The 18540-nt window shown below is 38.4% G+C and overlaps 1 protein-coding gene across 2 annotated transcripts in view; it reads right to left on the bottom strand.

Moving 5' to 3' along the window:
- Positions 1-15737, bottom strand: part of aff4 (AF4/FMR2 family, member 4) — a 29717-nt gene extending 13980 nt beyond the window's left edge. The window contains exons 1-2 of one of the 2 annotated variants that reach the window (XM_031725928.2): positions 15439-15737; positions 2993-3122 (exon numbers count right to left, since the gene is read on the bottom strand). In XM_031725928.2, coding sequence (XP_031581788.1) covers positions 2993-3118 — 126 coding nt within the window. In that variant the 5' untranslated portion in view covers positions 3119-3122; positions 15439-15737. Of the gene's footprint in view, positions 1-2992; positions 3123-8074; positions 8346-15438 lie in introns of those variants that run through there. The other variant, XM_031725927.2, reaches the window with a different exon arrangement.
- Positions 15738-18540: the final 2803 nt, after the last annotated feature.

Raw genomic sequence — 18540 nt, 5'->3', positions numbered from 1 at the left:
AAGAATAATTATTGTGGAGAACATGAGTGAAAAGAGGGAAAGCAGAGAAAAGAGAAGTTGTTCAACATTTGAGGTAAAGGCGCTCAACCAAAAAAAAGAGGCACAGTGAGAGGCGTAAACTCAAAGTTCAGACTGAGCCCAGATCAGTCCAAACCCATCTGCGAACACAGTTACGCTCTGCCCACACTCCCACCACAGAAGATAATCAATCACTCTGAGGCCACGAGTTCCAGCCGACCTGTTTGCAATCAGCCCGTGACAAAAGTCTGTGTAGAGTATCCAGTTTCACACGCAGCCTCACGCTTCAGTTTTGTTTGACAGATTCACACCGAGGGTGAAGAAATACTAGCCGTTATCTGCAGCAGGAAATGTAACTTAGCTTGGTCATAACGCACACTCCACTACCTCCTGTCTGTGCTGCCTGGCTCACATATGCGCAGCTAAGTATCACCTATTTTTCTTAATGGCTGTTGGTTTCAGTTTTGTTTTAGGCTGTTTTGTTTTGAGCAACTGCACTGTAGCTTTCACATAACACACTGTTGTTGCATTATGTTTTTCTTAGGAAACTTCTGTGAGGAAAACCTTCAGATTATAACTCTGTCAAAGCTTTTTTTCTTGATAAACAATGGTGTATAGAGGTTGTTCAACTGCTGAAACCTTCAGAGGAAACCTCCAAGATGACCACAGGAACACTTTTCACCTTTTGGTTCCTGTGTGACAAAAACGCTTAGTCCTGCAGCAGTACGGTCTTTAAAGCTGAAAAAAATAACTTCAATCATTCACACTTCAACAATAACAAGCTACAAAGAACAAGCCACTGATTGCCATCTCTTCAACATTTCTTCTGCCATTTTATGATATCCGATAATAACAGCCACAAGTTTGTTTTTTTAATCTGACACATTTAATTTGCCTATTTTTTGTGGTTCAATGCAAACATGAAAGTTCTTAATAGATTTTTAATTTGCGGAGTCACTTTGGCTTTTTTGGGTCTAGTCAGATCCTGGCACAGTTAGGCTGAAAGCACCTACCCCGTCATATAATTTGAGGGATCCCTGATTTTTTAAATTTTTTTTAAGGAACCCTTCTAAGTGAAAAGAAAATGAAAAACAATATGCGGCTTCATAGATAAGCTTTTATTCTGTGCCGCTGAGAGAGTGCGTGAACTCTACGCCATAAAAATGTTACTGCTGTGCTGGTCTACATCTGGGAGGGCACAGCTGCAGCTGCACGCACACATGGCCTTTAATACAGAACACTAAACTTCCACTTAGTGGAGCATGACAGAGGAGAGAAAAGTCAAACTAAAGCTTACATAAGACTCGCACAAGTAGAGAAAACTCTATTGGACAGACTTAAGCAGTTTGCCTGTTCCAAAATTCTGCTCCGATACTGCAAAGACTGAACACCATCTTGTTCTTAAACATAGTATCAAGTGTGTAAAAACAGCAGATCACAATGTGCACGGGTGAAAAGCTTCTTCCTTTGTAAAGGTCAAGGAGTTTTCCATCTTTAATGTCAGCTTTTATATCTTTGTTGTGGCCCAAAACACTCCTCACTTACCTCTGGTGGCTTTTCAATTCCCAACCTGTCAGGACACATTCCTCACTGCCTCTTTGATGGCCAGCTCGAGCTAAAGAGAGGAGCCACTTACATCTGCTCAAATCTGGTTAGTGGCAAAGATTAGACCAGTACAGAGAACTCAAATCCTCTTTACAATTATATTGGCCGGGCAGGAGCCTGGAGCTGGCTGGCCTACATCTATGTGTGTCTGCAAGCACAAGAGGAAGCGCTGCAAAGAGGAGGCATGTTTTCTGGTCTTTAGTTTGCTTTCAACAGCTGTAATGCGAAAAAGCTACCCAAGGCCAGGTGTTTTCAGGCTGTGCTGTATTTAGTGCAGAGTTGGTGAACTGCTCACAGCTATCTGACAAGTATGTAACTCATACCTCAAATCTTTGTAGAAACATTTGTGCTTTTAAGCCATAATTATGATTAGAACAAACACTGCACACAAAGCTACCAATTTCCTCTTGAAATCGATGTCGCTGGCATCTACTTTCAGTGAAGCTGGCTCTTTACTTTCTGAGTATATCTTGTTTTTTTTAATCACACGTGAAGTAAACAAAATTAATTATTATTATTATTATTGTTATTATTATTGTTATTTTCTTCAGTATAAATACACTTGGCGGGAACTACCATAAGAAAGGAGCCTGAAGCTAAACACTCATCTCCACATAACCAAAGACACAGGTTTAAAAAAAAAGAAAGAAAAAAAGTCATGACTAATTTGCATTGCCACAAAAGCTTCTGATATTATGTTCTATTCTCACCACAAAGCTTGACATTCACATGTCAGAATTCATTCCCTTTAAATGCTTGCCACAGGGGGGATTTATACCGTTTTGGGGGGGGACAACAACACTTCTGAGAAAAACTATAGACTTCAGACCTCAATGTGTTTCTCCTCCAACTTGTAATTTCAGCTCAGTTTCACCGATACATACTGAGAAGAAGAGCCTTAAACTTGCTTTTGGGCTATAGTTCACCTTAGTAACAGTGTTACCTGCCTGACGATCCAGACGATTAACATTAATTAATTAACATTAATTGTTGACAGTCACTTTAAAAGGGAAAGCCATTTGCACTGGTGCTTTAATGGAATGGTTGTCTTTCTCTGAGTGGGTTTTTTTTCAGCTGATGTAAATCTACATTTTAAATAGCTTTTCATGTCAGAGCACCTTCAAGTTTAGCTCTTGGAACGTGCTTGTTTAAGCTAGCAAGACTTTCCGAAACAGCAGTGTTGTGCTGAATACTAGATTGCTGTAATTGTGTGCAGGAATTTCCCACATTGTAATTGCTAAATTTGCAGGAACTGATTATTATTATCCACAGTCTGACACCTTGCATTTCCAGTCACTGTTACAGACTCCCTTAATATTACTAACCACTTAGGTGCCAGGTAAAGTGAACGTGAGTTGAACGAACTTACCACTTTGTAGGGTTCGGGGAAGAGAGGGGAATTTGCTGGGAAGGCCTCTCCTCCTCCCTGTTGGATTTCTTGATTTCGCCTTTCTCGTTCTTTCATTCGGAGCACATTCCGGTCCTCACGGTTCATGTTGCTATCAACACAGAAGAATAACAAGGTAACATAATGAGAAGAAACAATAAACAAACAGCTTATGTCTTTGCTGAACACGGATGCCTGCAGGGGCAGTATATTATGAAAATGAGATCTCGGAGACAAGTGCGGAAGAATTAAGCAAACATATACTCTTGTTAAAAAGTCAGCTTGGAAAAATAGAAATGGTCAGTTTTCTTCCCTTCTGTTTTTACCCTTTACCTTTAAAAAAAAATAAAAATAAAGTCACAACAAGTATGGTGAAAGATCACACTACTGCTGTGCTCTGCTTTGACTCATTGTTAGCACAAACATAACTGTCATTAGTGAAATCCCACACGTATCATAAACAGGGGAAGTTGTAACCTGTGGAGAAAGTAGGTTCTAATAAGCTTAGCCTAGTCTAGACACTGTGCAGTACCCTACTTCATCTGCAAATAATCTCCTTGTACAGATGGTCAGCACAATTTGCCCCCAGCTGAAACTACCAATTCGATGTTTTCACACAGTGAGAAGTCTGCAGTTTACATACTTTTTATCTCAAAACATCAACAGTTGCAGGAAACGTTTGTGAGCACTTTGTTATTTATAATTGAGATCTGGGTAAATCCAAAGGTTACAAATCAATCTGACTGAACCACTAACATGTTTAAAAAAAACAAAACAAACACACACAAAAAAAACTTTGAGAAGGTTATCAAAAACAATTTAACTTATGTTCTAACAGCATCTCAAAAAGCAAATGTTGCACTGATGGATCTCAGGTGTCGAAGATGGTCAGCTTGATCACCAAGCATTTGACAATTACGTCAACGGTTTAGCTTATTTTCCCATTACTGTATTCAATAAAAATACTACCGGTATTACCTTCAAATTCAACTCAACCTGCCTCATTACTGTTTTAAGTACACATCCCTGTTAATTTAAAATAACCAACAACAAAAAAAACCACCCCAACATATACAAAACAAACACAAAAGGTTAGTGGTTCAGTGCCTACTTGCAGTCACTAATTACAATACGTTAAACCATTCATTGTTGTATGCGATCAAGGGTTTCAGTTAGCACTAGTTTGCTTTCTCTTCATGCTGGAAGCTGAAAATAAACTTGAAAGCATTTCTCTCTGAACGAAAGCTGCGTTTCTTTTGGTTGGGGTGCACAGTATAGTAGATCAAGTAGTACAGTTTAACCCCTTCCTCCACCTGCTATCGGTTCTTGCTAATCAAGGGGGAGGGAAATCACCCAAAACTAATTTGCAGGTTTCCCTCTTAAAAGACTTGGTGTTGTGAGCAATGCCTTGATGATAAATATATATTAAGATTAAAAAAGCACCACTGAATAAGAAAGGTATACCATTGATAAAAATAATCTCTTCAATAAAATAATCCTTATGGGATAATACACCCTGGTAAATGAGACAAAAATGTAATTTTCTGGGGAAAATGCACAACTACAGTGAGGCACGGTGGACAGAGCATCATGGTTTTGGCCGAGTTGCTACCTCAGAGCCTAGATGCTTTGCAACTGCTGATGGATGGTTTAGAAAGTACACTGTGTCCATGACCTAAAGCTTAGGAAAGGATAATGAATGCAAAAAGGCGACAACCCAAAAGCACAAGAAAACAAAGATGAACATGTTGTCCTGACCTTAACCCAAACGAGATGCCATCCCAAAATTATTATTCAACTAAAACAGCTTTGTTGGGAGGAGTGGTCCAATATTCTTCCTCATTGTTGTGTCTCATAACACCTATAACAGTCTCAGAACACTTTTTTCCAGCTACAAAATGAGTTTCTACTAATCTTACTAAACTTACCAAACTCAAAAGCTAACTTAATTTGAAAAAATAAAACAAACAAACAAAAAAAACTGTCAGGCTTTTCCAGTGTTATGACTAAATGTGCTAGATAAAGTCACGGAAAGTAAATGTGTTTATTGCAGACTGTGTGACTAAAATGAAAGATCGGGCCACATTTAAGAGCAATCAAATCACAAATTTTTTCTTATAACCTGCAATAACCTGATTGCTTTTAAAATATTGGTAATTTCGGGTGGACTGTGTGCTGGATGTTTGCTTGCAATGAATGACAAAGTTAAAATAGACTGTAATTATCTGCTATGAAATTAGCTGGAACTCACTGGGTCCCCTACAGATAAATAAACACACCCCGTAGTCTGTGTTTTCCTTCTGAACATAATGTGTGTTATTTAAACAGATGAGGAGAAAGTCATATAAGGGCAATACCCCTCTGATTGGATGTATGGATTCACACAAGTGAGACAAACATCATTGCGACATGTAATATATCCATGTACACATTATTACAATAACAACTCAGAGCCATTTGAAAACATTAACAAAAATGCTCTGGTAGAGGAGAAATCAGGCACCTCATAGGTGCAGCAAGCCAAAAAACCAAATGTGACTTCCCTCTCCTGTGCACTTTGTTTAACAGAAAGCAACTACAGAGGTTTGAAAATAGAAACAAGCACGCTGTCATCCAGGCGTGTCGCCTCCCGGTTTAAGTCGACAGCTTCAAGCTCTGCCAGTGACAACAATGATTGTAAGGCTGTTGACACAGTGCGATTATGCAGCAACCATCCGGCCTCCTTGTAGATTCTCAAAACTACACACAGGGTCTTTCTAATCTTTCCCAAGCATGACTAAAAAACATAAGTGGATGAGAAACTGACTCAACGATGAGGAAATTCTTTACACACAGGGAAGTCAAATGGCGAGAGAGTACAGTGGAACCTGACAGTTACGAGGAACTGATTAATCATAAAAAATAAATAGATAAATAAACTGTGTTACAGACTAAACCTTGTCACCATTTGCTGCCCAAACTTTGAATGAACTATTAGAAAAGCTCATCAGTTAGTCTAAACAGTAATTTCCCAACCAATCTTTTTTTTTTTCTTAACACAACCTTTAACCGTTTTATATCATCAACCCTGACATCTATGAGTAATGACAACTCTGACGCATTACTCATAGGAGGTATAGGGATTAACCCACTACGGCTAGGGTTCATTAAGCCACACTTACAAAGAAGCGACTAAGTCCATCTTTATTTCATGAAACATACCATTAACATCATGATCACCTCTTGACTTAAAGCACAGCCAAGAACCAAGGCTGGAAGTACAAAACCCAAATCCTAACAACACACATTGCATAACAAACTTTCTAAAACTGAAGTAGCTATGATTATCATCTACAGATAACATGGCCTCCTGCTATAAATGCTGTCCATAACTTTATTTACACCCATGTACATTTGATTGCTTAGATAAAGGGTGATTTTAATCTGCTCCAGCAGTATTAGTGCTACACATATATATATGTAAATGAGTTTGTTGATGTAATGTGGGTGCGGGCCTGCATGTGTGATTAAGACACAGTGCTAAATGATCAAAGGCTCCAGGCAGGATCCTTTGTAAACACAGCTCATTTCCATTCTGCCAACTAACTTACCTGAGCTGTTAGTTGTTATTATTTGAAAAGGGTGTGACGCTTTAGTATTACTCGAGAGAAACTCAACAGCCAAGGAGGCTCAACTGTCTTGTTTGTGCCTCCTAGTTGATGATCTTCTAACATTTAAAATAATTGTTAGTAATAATTGCAGTCCGCTTTAATTTTAGACTCTTCCCCCCAAAAAAATCTCATTGACTTAAAAAAAAAAAAAGACACTTTCAGAGAAATTACCATGGTCCTAATCACGAAAACTTTTAAGTTTGGCTTCAGAATAACTGAGAAAGTACTCACTGTACCCAAACAGAAAAAAAAAAGAATGAAAAACAAGTGTTGGTGACATGATATGACCATGTGGCACGTATGTGGTAAGCCTCTGCACTCAATCTGTTTATAGTTTAGTCTTAGACCTGCCTCTAAACGCAAACTAGGCCTCAGGGAGTACCAAACCAAGACCCTGATCCTTAATTAAGAAATATGATTAATAAAAAGTTCCAGCAAGACCGCATGCCTTTCTGTACACATCAAGATTTTTAATTGTGAATGAAGAGTAAATCCACAAAAATAAAGGCATGGATTTATTTCTGTAGAAGTTAAACTGTTACCGCACACACAGCTGGTTTTCCACAAACAGTTTTGTGTTCAACATGTCCAAGCAACTAAACCAACACTGTGGATGGTGTTAATCATAATTCCCCTAAATCAACCCATCCCTCACATCACAAAGGTATTGTTATTCACTTTCAAACTTAATGATTAATTTTATGACTTACAAAATAAAGGGTTTTCCTTTCCAATTTGACCTAGGCCAAAAAGAGCGTACTGTATATTCTTCTCAGATAACAGTAGCTGAAAGTGCAAGCTATACAAATAAAATGTGACTAATGGAGAATAAATTCAGCCACCATTTACTCGTGTTGTGCTCAAAACAAGCAAACCTTTCTTTAAAGTCAAGATGCACATATAGGTGAGCTTTGATTGGCATTTTCTGATCTACCAAGCCTAAATCCAAAGCTTGAGCCACTCCCCTCCCTATTCCAATAAAATAAGATGGATTAACAATAAGAAAAAGAAAAAGGTTTAAGTTTAAAGAACATTTATTAATATCAAGGTGTGATGGCCAGCTAGGTTTACTGTAGCCATTCAACACTGTGCCAAACTGAAAAGGTCAAAGTCTGAAGGCAGATCACTCTGTACCTAAATTAATCAGCTCGTATGTCTCTTTCTAACGTACCACATAACAGTCAGATCTCATCTTTAAAAACAAACAAAAAACAGGGGAAAAAACCCCCCATGGTTTTCTGATTATCACTGAGTACAAGATCTGGCTTCTGGGACACAGCCATTATGTAAGGCAAACCAAACATGTCTCATCTGTCATATACAAGTATTCACAATAGGATAAAGTTATGTGCTTTAGTCCTACCAGACACCAAGAGAAATGAGTGAAGCAGTCAAATAGCTCTGCATTTCTTACCCTGACTGAGAGGCCATGGCCCCAACCACTGAAACATTGGAAAAAGGAGGGGAGGAGGTTTCACAGGATCTCCCAGGAATTCAGAAGTATTCTCGTCATGACTTGTCAGCCTGAATTTCCACACAAACCTCCTCCAGTCAAGAAAACCTGACCCCTTTTTTTCAAATCTAGATATATCTGTGGGCGTCCAGCTGAAAGAATGTGACTAAAGTTTCTTTACTCGACTGGAAGGTACTGTGTATTTCCTTGGAGTGGAGACAATTCTGACTTAGGGAGGGGAGGCGACTGCTTGTTCTCGGGAAATACCATGTCGGCAAGCAGCGGGGGTTGGACACATGCGAGGTGAAGGCTACAGAAAGCAGCAGCAGCTTTTGTTTCTGTTTTCAAGATAAAGCATGCATGAAAAATGAGAAAAGTGAGGTGAAAGAAAGAGGTTAATATTGAAAAAATGTGAGAGTATATGTGCTATTTAAATGTTTGGTGTGAATGCAATAGATAAATTAGGGATAAGAGACCTAATTTCTCATGTCTATTTTTATAGAAGAGTGCCTGATGTTTGACTGAGAGCACTTTAGGCTGATTTTAATCGTTAAACCCCTCAGAAAGTAGCAGAGGAATAATTTAATCTGAGATAAAGCAAGGAGCACAATCCATGAATTTGAAAGCCTGCTGAAACACTGTAATAGAAATACAGTTTTGTTTGTTTTTTTTAAAACGGGGGTTGGGGTGGGGGGGGTGACTAATTAAACCTTAAAGGAATCTAAAAAGATCCCCTAGTCTTACTGAACCTTTTTACACCTTATTCTTACACACAAAATTAAGATGGAGTGAAAAAATAAAAAGGGGATTATTGCTAAGGAAATGAATGAGCTTGGCCTTAAGGAAATGATTTCCACAACCGCCATGCTGGCCAATTAGAGCATCTACAGGAAAACGGCACTGAAGAAACAGCGAGAAAGGGAATAAATCTCACCTCTCTCCGAGAATGGCACAGTCCACCGCCTCCCATAAAAGGAGATGTTATTTTACACCACAAAGCCTCTCCTCCAAGTGATGTCACGGCCCTCAGCACAACCCAGCCAATCAGAGCTGCTCTTTCCATCAACAACCTCCCCCCACCCCCCACTATGCCCTGGAGCACAGGGCAAAGCACCCATGCAGCCTGTTAAAGTCACAGCGCTCAGGCTTCCAGCATGCTGGGTGTAACAAACAGGCTTTTTCAAATGATGACGAAACATGCTGACAAGTGTGGCATCACCGCAAGCTGTGAGGATTTTTATCTGGTACACAAGCTGACAAAATGATGCCACTTCTGTTTTTGACTTTCAGCAGATGTTTATCATTAATCAAGAACATTAAAGGGCTGGCTTTTAGGTACAAGTGTTAAACATTCAAATTTATTGCTTTCAAGAAAAATATATCTGAATTTGACCACATCTTTACAAGGTTTTGCCCTCATTATCTGAGGGTGCTTTGATTTAATTGCAAAGAAGTTCAACTTCAATAATCTCATAAATTATGACAGTTTTACATGAATTCTATGCTGACTGTGCCAAATCTTCCCCATATACAATGTTGGCTGTGCTGTTTGCTTGTGGCGTTATTTAAAGTATTAAAACGAAGGCCGGCCTCCAAACTTTGGGAAACTCCATTTGATGGACTTTATAATAGACACAACTGATATAAATAGTCATCAATGGACACGAAGGCTGTACAGTACTGCCAACAGCTGCATGTCCGTATCATCAGGCTTACGTTCTTAGAAATACTTTACAACTGGAATTATTTCCCATTCATGCTGAATCTGAAAGCACAGTGTGTTAGTCTGTCATTTCTCAGCACTTCCGGCAATTACATATGCCCTCTACTTTTATAAATAGAAGCAAAGTACTACCCTGGGAGGATTTAATCAATGACCAGGCTCATGAAGTAGAAAATGTGCATCAACCTATGTGATAGGTTGGTGCACAGTTAACAAAAGGTTTACTATGCACATTACAAATGGCTCTAATTTTGTATTAAAAGCTATGAGCTGTGTGCACATCAATTCATTTTGGATATTAAAAAATAAATACTGCATGTTCAGTGAGTCATGGTTAAGTAAAACTACAAGTGTCATCGATCATAACTGGTTTCCAGGACTTAACAGCACCTTAGATTGCTCTACAGAAAGTATTCTGTAGCAGGTGCAGATGGACAGCCAGTGCCACCACCACTACCACCCCCAGTGCTTTTGAAGCAAACCTGCTGACTGCAGGAATTCCAGAGGGAGCGTCCATTCAAATGCAGCAAACCTGCCCTCTATACCAGCTGTTTGGTGAGGACTACAGGCAAAAATCACATGCAGCTGGGGCAAGAAGACTAAGAAGAACTGTTGGGAAAAACTGGAGTGACTTTCAATCACTAAAACATGCAGTACTTTTCATTAAGAAAACCCTGCAAGCCATATTTCTGTATCAGCATTTCAAGAGGAAAGAAACAGGCTTGATTTTCCTTGAGACTTTTATATCAAAGTGCAGATGAAGACTTTTTGAAGAGGGCAGTGTCTTAAATTCCCGCTTCAATTAAAAGAATTCAATATTTCTATGTGGCTGCACATTAGCTCCAATTAGCATATCAAAACAAGTCTCGGGTCTTGATTGGCATGTTCTCTAAACAACTGCTTATGTCCTTTCATTAAAGCAGGATTGAAGCATTTGAACTGACTCGCTGCCTGGAAAGCCTCCACTCAGCAGGCGTGCATTATCTGAATAAGAGGGAACTGGCAGCATTTACCAATCACAGGCTCAGTGCTGAGACTGTTGTGCATTTACACAGCTAATTAACTCATATTAATTTAGGAGCTTTTTATGTTTAACATTCAGTAAAGCTGTTTACCAAGAGCAAAACGGTAAATCAGTCTCTTCATAGCACTGTGAAACAGATAAAAACACTTAAAGTAGTCATTTTCTCAAGCTCTAGGGAACTTAGGTATCTAGTAGGCAAAGTAAAGTAGTGGGTAAAATATACACTCTAAAATCTAGAGTAACTCTTACAAACAGAGCTAAAAAGTACCAGGCTCGAAAGCTCATTTGGATTTTACCTAGGTAAACATTGTCACATAAACTCAGAAACAAAAGAAATGCTCTCACTTTCAGGTTTGACACAGATAACATAATGTTCAGTGTACTTTTTAGGCCACATTGTTAGTGGAACATGACACCCAAGCCTCAGTTATCTTGGCAACGTTTCCAAAGGATCTGCGTCATTCAAGCTCTTCAGAAGGCACAACAAGCCTGTCAAGAGGTTTTTCATTTTTAACCTGCTTCTGATCTATTGTATGATTTTTAACTCAGCAGACTGAGCAGCAGTATACGAATGATATTTAAGTAACATGGATTATACCGCAGAGAGAGAGAGAGAAAAAAAGAAGCCATTTCATAAATATGCATTTCATAAGCTTTTAGCTACTAATCTTGAGTCTATCAGTCCTTCCTTTAGTGTGATGAAACAATCTACTGAAGAATAAACCGTTCCTTAGTCAGTCATTTTTTTACCTTAAAGTACAATTATCAAGTCAAACTAAATCTTAACCTTCAAAACAGCAAGCACTTTGCAAACTAAAACCCTAACAACATGCAAAGGTTTCCTGAATTAATAAAAGGTCAAACAAGACTGAAACGCTGCAGTTTTCTCTACTGTGTAATAATTTCCCATCCATCAATCTCAGCTGTATTACTCAGAGAAAAGTCTGCACTACATCTAAAGCTGAAATGTCTGTCACTAACCTCCAAACATCCAAATAAACTCTCTGCTGTAGCTGGAATAAAGGTTCAGTTGTGGTTAAATGGAGGAATGAAAACCTGCAATGATAAGCCAATTAACTGAAGTGCTGTTGAAAAATGAATCAGCGAATATTCTGATAAGGGCACTGAGCGGAAATTTTCGTCATTTCTAATCAAAAACTTGCTGTTTTCAGCTTTTTTGGGTTTCACACTTGTTGATGTGAACATTTGAAGCATCACCAAGGAAATGGGTGTAAATATATACAAAGCACTTTTCAACATTTTATAAAAAAAAGAACATAAATCCATGAGATTAATCAATAATGAAAATAACTGGCAGCTGAGCCCTAAAATGTAGACAATTATTTATGCAAAATTCATGCATAACATGCTTAAGTTAACAATAAAAATCCACAAAATCCACATTTTATCTGCGTATTGCATAAATTCATTCCTCTGACTCTGGGATTTTTTTCCTGTTTACGTTCCTAATCCATTTGTTATTTCCTGCAAAGCACTTATCCTGCTTAAAACAAAACAAAACAAAACAAAACAAGAAGAAGAATTTCACTACTATTTGAGACATATTACTGCTGCCTCTGAAAAAGACTGAGGCTATTATCGTTCCACTTTAAAAATAGTATTATAAAGCAGTATCTCACAGCACCAATCTATGCCAGATCTGTGAAATGAAATGGCCTTAATGAGCTTCACCTTCACAGGACTGTAAAGCCACATGAGAGTTTAACTCGCATCGCTGAGAACAAAAGCTGAAGAACAGATGCATGAGGTCAGGACACAGTGAGCAGCATATTTCTCTGCTGCGTGAGCAACAGTACTGGGGGATAAAAAGAGAGCTGCTGATGTCTGATTAGATTCGGGCTAATTAAGCTGGCAGACTCAGAAAGAGCCTTCAAACAAGTTACTCTCAACAAGCTTCTCTTTGTACAGGAAATAAGATTTGATTATGAAACTTACAAACCTTAGCTGAACACACAATTAACTTGTACTTAGGGTCAGGTTAAAGAGGAAAAGGTAAATGCTAAAAAGCAGTAACATCTGCACAATGCATAAACCAGACAAATGCAACACCTTAAAACCATTTCTATCATCAACATAAGAATAGCTTTTGTCTTTAAAATTGTGGCTAAAGAGGCAATTTTGAGCTTTGGATTTATTGTCCCCAAATGTAGGTGCTCAGATTTGAAATTGTGTACAATGGGCTGCAGTTGAACAGTCTGAAACTAGACATTGCTCACTTCCCAAATATCCAGCCAGCAAAACAACAGTGGAGTACATCAGGAATGTACAATAGGTGTGCCAAAGCCAAAGAAAACATGCATGCACTGCTCTGTCTGGAACGGACAAACAAGTCACATAACATCTCGACTGAATGTGTGCCCTTCGCCTTGGCCACAGGGGAAACTGTTAAACTGAAGCCTCACAGCAAAACCCAAACAGGAAGTGAAGAGGATTTCACAGTAAGCCGCGTCACAGGTAGCACATTTACACATTACTGCAAACAAGGTGTTTACATCGCTGCTCCAGGAACCCTTTCCCCCCCCTTTTTAAAGATTCTTTTAAACTAACAAAGCTGGTATCTAGAAGTCATCTAGCCTCAGTTGAATGTCAAGTATGCTTAAGGTTTTCTTTGGTGCTTCAGTGTGTGGAAACCCAAAACAAAGACTATCACATACAGACATTGTACAGTCACATGCATCAACCTTATCTCTCTGCTCAACATTTTCATTTAAAAACAAAGGCATGACACATATATGAGCTATTTTTAACAGTTTAAAATAGCATGTTGTACCCGAATTAATTTTCCGTTTACAACCTTTGAAGTAGCTCCAACACTTCAGTTCAGCTTTCTAACTTACTGCCATCAACACAGCTCTTCAAGCAAGTATGGTGATGGCATTATGTTTCAAGCTGCTACTAAGAGTATTTCAATTGTATAGTCAAACAAGTGGGTGACCTTCTGTGCATTAAAATACAGTAAGAGCTCCAACCAAGGGCTACACTGTAGTTAAACTACTTTACAGCGCACACAAAAGAGGTTTTGGCCTTGTACCAGAGGACAATCACCACGCCAGTGAGACATGGGCTGTAATTTACTAATGCAATAAACTCATTATTTGTTAAAAGCTGTCTGTAATGTAGTCTAGTCATAGTGTATAATCACCTCTCAAAAAAAAAAAAAAAATCCAAACTTCATTTACTATTTGTTTATCTTCTAGAGTGGAAGCTGGAGTTTCAGACAGCACTACTGCCTGGCATTTTCAGAAAATTATTTAATATAAAACAGCAGTTGTCTTAAACCAGCCAAGTACTGCAGCTCAGTCCACTGCATGATGAGGGAAGTTTTTTGTCTGACCTAATTGAATCCGATGGCAATATTAACACTCCTGTTACGTCTACATAACAACAAAACAACAACAACTGCAACCACAGTTCAAGTACAGCTTTTGCTCCATCCACCATCTGACTAAAGTTGCTTAGCCGGTTCACAGCTACCTGCCGTGAACGAGTTCATGACCTTAGGGCATGAACTCGTCCCCCCTCCCGACTAAGTGCAGCCAACCATAACAAGTCAGTTGGTTGCACTTTCCTTGTCTCCATGCGTCAAGTCTATCCCTCCACATGCGTGCATGAACTACCCGTGACAAGTGTTAAGAGGAACTCTGGACTTATCACGCATTTTCTGGCCCTTCCCCCCTAACTATGGCACGTAAAATGGCTTCCTAGAAAAGCACATCAGCTGATCCTTCGCTCAACCAAAGCATACATTCAGATTAACTGTGCTGCCCTTCTGCGCAGTGTTGATTTTCCATGCAAATAAAGACTGTGACTGGACACAGCAAGGAGTGGCACTAGGAGTTAGTAATACAATAAAGGAGGAGGATACGAACCAAAACTTTATGCTCGTCATTGTGCGAAAACTAACGAGTATCAAGGGCCAATGATTACCTAAAAAGACCACAAACTAGCACAGAAACTACAAACAAGTAGCACTTATCTCCCATTGTTTGATTCCCCAGATGCTTTTTTATGGAGAGCGAATAGTCTATTTCAAATGAAATGGAAACATAGTAGGTTTATCCTTTGCACGTGTAGTATCATATAGTTATGCCACCGTCTGTAAGAGCAGACTTAGGTGTACAAGTTATGTCAGCCACGGCTAAACACAAACATCAGTCGTCATGACCTGTTAGCTGCCATGACAGGAACAAAAACATTACTCCTATCACCGCGATATTTGCCCCTACTTCCTTGCATAGAAACGTAAGTAATATCTACCCTTCCCATCCATCGAAAAATTAAACTCTCATTCCACCAGAACTCCAAAGCAAGTACAATGTCTAATCAAATTATTAGCAACTGGCTAGCACGCTACCTACACGACTACCTGCATATTTGCTTTAGCATAACGTTAGCTAGCCGGACCCTGCTAGTAGCGTATTAAGGCTAGGCTAGCTAGCCCTGAAGCTACTGATTTTTTTTTGGCGAAATTCTAATTAGCGTTCACTTCAAATATCAGATACCCTCTACTGCAGTCAAACACCAATTAACGTCTTCCATCAAAGTTGGCATCCTTACCTCTTGTCTTCTTTTTAGGCCCAAACCATTCTAGCTATTGGAAAGCTCTTTTTCTCTTTGTCTTTTCCACTTCCAGTTACACGCAAAACGGATTCAGAAAAAAAAAATGCTCTAACGGCTAAAACACTAAAACCAAGTGGATGGTCTTCATCTTTTCCTTAAAACGCGACGATACATCGAGAGGGAAACAAAATAAAAATCATTTTCTCTCGCGTTCATTTTTTGTTACTCCTGAACTGATAGGTAAGACTGCTAGCTAAGTTAAGCAGCCAGCAGGTACCACCACAGACAGGACTGAATGCATGGATGGCAGCAAAGCGGTGGTGCATTCGCGCTATCGGAAATCTGTCAATCCCACAATCCGACACAGTAAACACTGTCATAAAGTAAATATTAATTAACACGTCAGCACCGCTGACGATGTGTTTGAAAACACCATTGAGCCTTCTTAGCAGTTGCGAGTTTAATTTTTTTTTTTTTTTTTACCGTACGCCTCGGATAGCTATAAGTAATTCCCATTCGGGGTGAATGCAGCATTTCAGTGACGCGCAAGGTTGACCAGACTTTGACGTTTAGGAAATCACGTTTCATTGTTCCCTGATTGTACCATGGACAGCAGGTTATGACAAACCGTACCCAGCTTTTAATTCATAGCTCATCTAATCTTCAACACACACCCTAGTTATCTAGATTTAGCTACCCGCGTGTCTATGATTAATAAGTAAATACGTTTTAAATAATAATATGATTCATTTTTAATCTTTCAAACAATGACTTACTTTGTGATGGCTTACTTTGCCACCAACTTCACACCTTTAGTGGGTGTGCAATAACATGTCTGACTTTACACGTGCCTATACTCAGCAAAAACTGACAATACATTGGTTAAAAGGCTCAAACCAGCTTTTAAATGTCCTGTAAGCTTATTGACCGTCTGTGTTGGATGCTAAACTACATGTTTATATTTTAATTACTACAGTTTTACAAGATTTTATATTATTTTTGAGGACAACAGCCTGATACTGCCTGAAACTGACATAGAATGAAAAGAAGTGGATCCGCTTTCAGTTCTAAGGTTTTAGGCATCAGGACATAATGTAAAACATCATCTGGTCCTTAGTAGGTCTTAAAATAAGGTAAATGCAACCTCAGTTAAACTTGAAAACATGACATATTACACTGTTATTATTTATTTATCAAAAATTGCGTCAAAAAACGAAAACGTGTGAGAAACTAAATACACCCTTCCTGCTTCATCTCAGACTCTAAAGGCCTCAGTTAGCATGTTAAATGTTAAAGCTCATGAGAGTACAGTTACAAAAAGATTGAACAAGTATGTCTTGTTTGGAAGGGTTGCCGGAGAAAGCTTCTTCTCTCTTACAAAGAACATGGCAGCACAGCTTAGGTTTGCAAAGTTGCATCTAAACAAACCACAAGACCAAACTCCTTTGGACATATCAGGTGAAGATGTTTGGCCATAACACGCACTGTAAACTTAGGTAAAAACTGAACCTAGCATATCAGCACAAACACCTCACACCAACTGTGAAGCACGGTGGTGGAGGTTTGATGATTTGAGGTATTTTTGCAACCAACAGACTTGGAAACTTTGCAGTCATTGAGTGAAAGGTGAAGCCATGTGACTGTCAGCTAAAGCTTGGCTGAAATGAGTTGTGCAAAAGGACATTGACAGCAAAGCATCAAATCTACAGTGACTGAAAAAAAAAAAAGAATCGAGGTGTTGCAATGGCCGAGTCGAAGTGCAGACCTCATCATGATGAAATGCTGTGGCGGGAGAGTTGAGCATAAATAAACCCAACGGCAAACCTCAATGAAATTAAACAACACTGTAAAAAAAAAAAAGAAAAAGAAAAGAAAAAGAGTGGGCCATAATTCCTCCACAACGTAAGCAACTGTCAGTCATACAGAAAATGATTACTTCAGCTTATTCCTGTTAAAGGTGGTTTTACAAGCTACTGAATCATGGGGTATACTTGGTTTTCCCACACACCGCTTCTGTAGTTTGCTAAGGTTGTGTTAAATATATAACGAAATGATTTAATATGTCATGTGTCGTTCATATGCGGTTGTGTTGAATAATTTTAAGACCTGCTGACACAAGATGTTTTTTTCTTTGTTGTCCTGATTAAGGTTATTATAGCTAACTAAAAATTAAAACTAAACACTTTTATTAAAAACTAAAATAAAACATATTTAGGAAATATCCTTAGTTTAAAAACAATTGTTACAACTTGCCTGATGAGGCATTATTGGATGTGTTTGTTAAGACTGGATGTCGTCAAGACTGAGTCAGCTGCTTTGAAAAAGTTTTGTTTTTAATTGCAATACTTGGTTTTCCTAAATCTGACATATACCCTCCCTATATTGATAATAAAAAGACTAAAATGAACTCCGAAACTGATAAAAACTAAACTGAAGAAAGAAAATCCTCACTGGAAACTAACAGCAACTAAGCCGACTTAAAAACAAAGTGAAAATGAAATGAATTAGAAAATGCAAAACTACAAGAACGTGTATTTCACATGACTCTATGCTGGTTTTAAAAATATTTTATTTGTAAACTAATAAACAAAAAGACAGTTTATTTGACATTTTTTTCCTAAATCCATATATCTACAATCATATAATGCGTTCCCTTTTTTTAGCAAAATAAAACATTTTACAATAGCAAATTCAAAAAGGTTTAAAAAAAACAAGTTTTACAGTGAAACAAGCAAATCCAATTTCCGAGCAACAAGACTTTTTTTGTGTGCGTAACTAATTTTATTCAGACTAAAACACAACTGTTATATAATCTTTTATACTGAGGTTGTATCATGTCTTTTCAGTTCTAGATATGCTGCTGTTTTATAAAGATTTTGAGCTGTACAGAGCTGTTTCACTAAAAATATACTAAAGTACAAAATCACAAGATTTCACATGATTAATCACATTCGTTGCTTTGGATATTTAAAGTTTGTATCCTTAGTAGAACTAAAAATTGAAGAAAATATCCCACTAGTAGAAGTAACACTGGAATTGCCTTATTTCTCTATTTCGTGTCTCCTCTCCTTAGTCCACATCCACTCAGTTTTTTTTTTT

Source organism: Oreochromis aureus, linkage group 10 (genome assembly GCF_013358895.1).
Source record: "Oreochromis aureus strain Israel breed Guangdong linkage group 10, ZZ_aureus, whole genome shotgun sequence".
Lineage (NCBI taxonomy): Eukaryota > Metazoa > Chordata > Actinopteri > Cichliformes > Cichlidae > Oreochromis > Oreochromis aureus.
The sequence above is the reverse complement of the archived record's forward strand: the minus strand, read 5'-3'. Positions and strand labels throughout refer to the sequence as shown.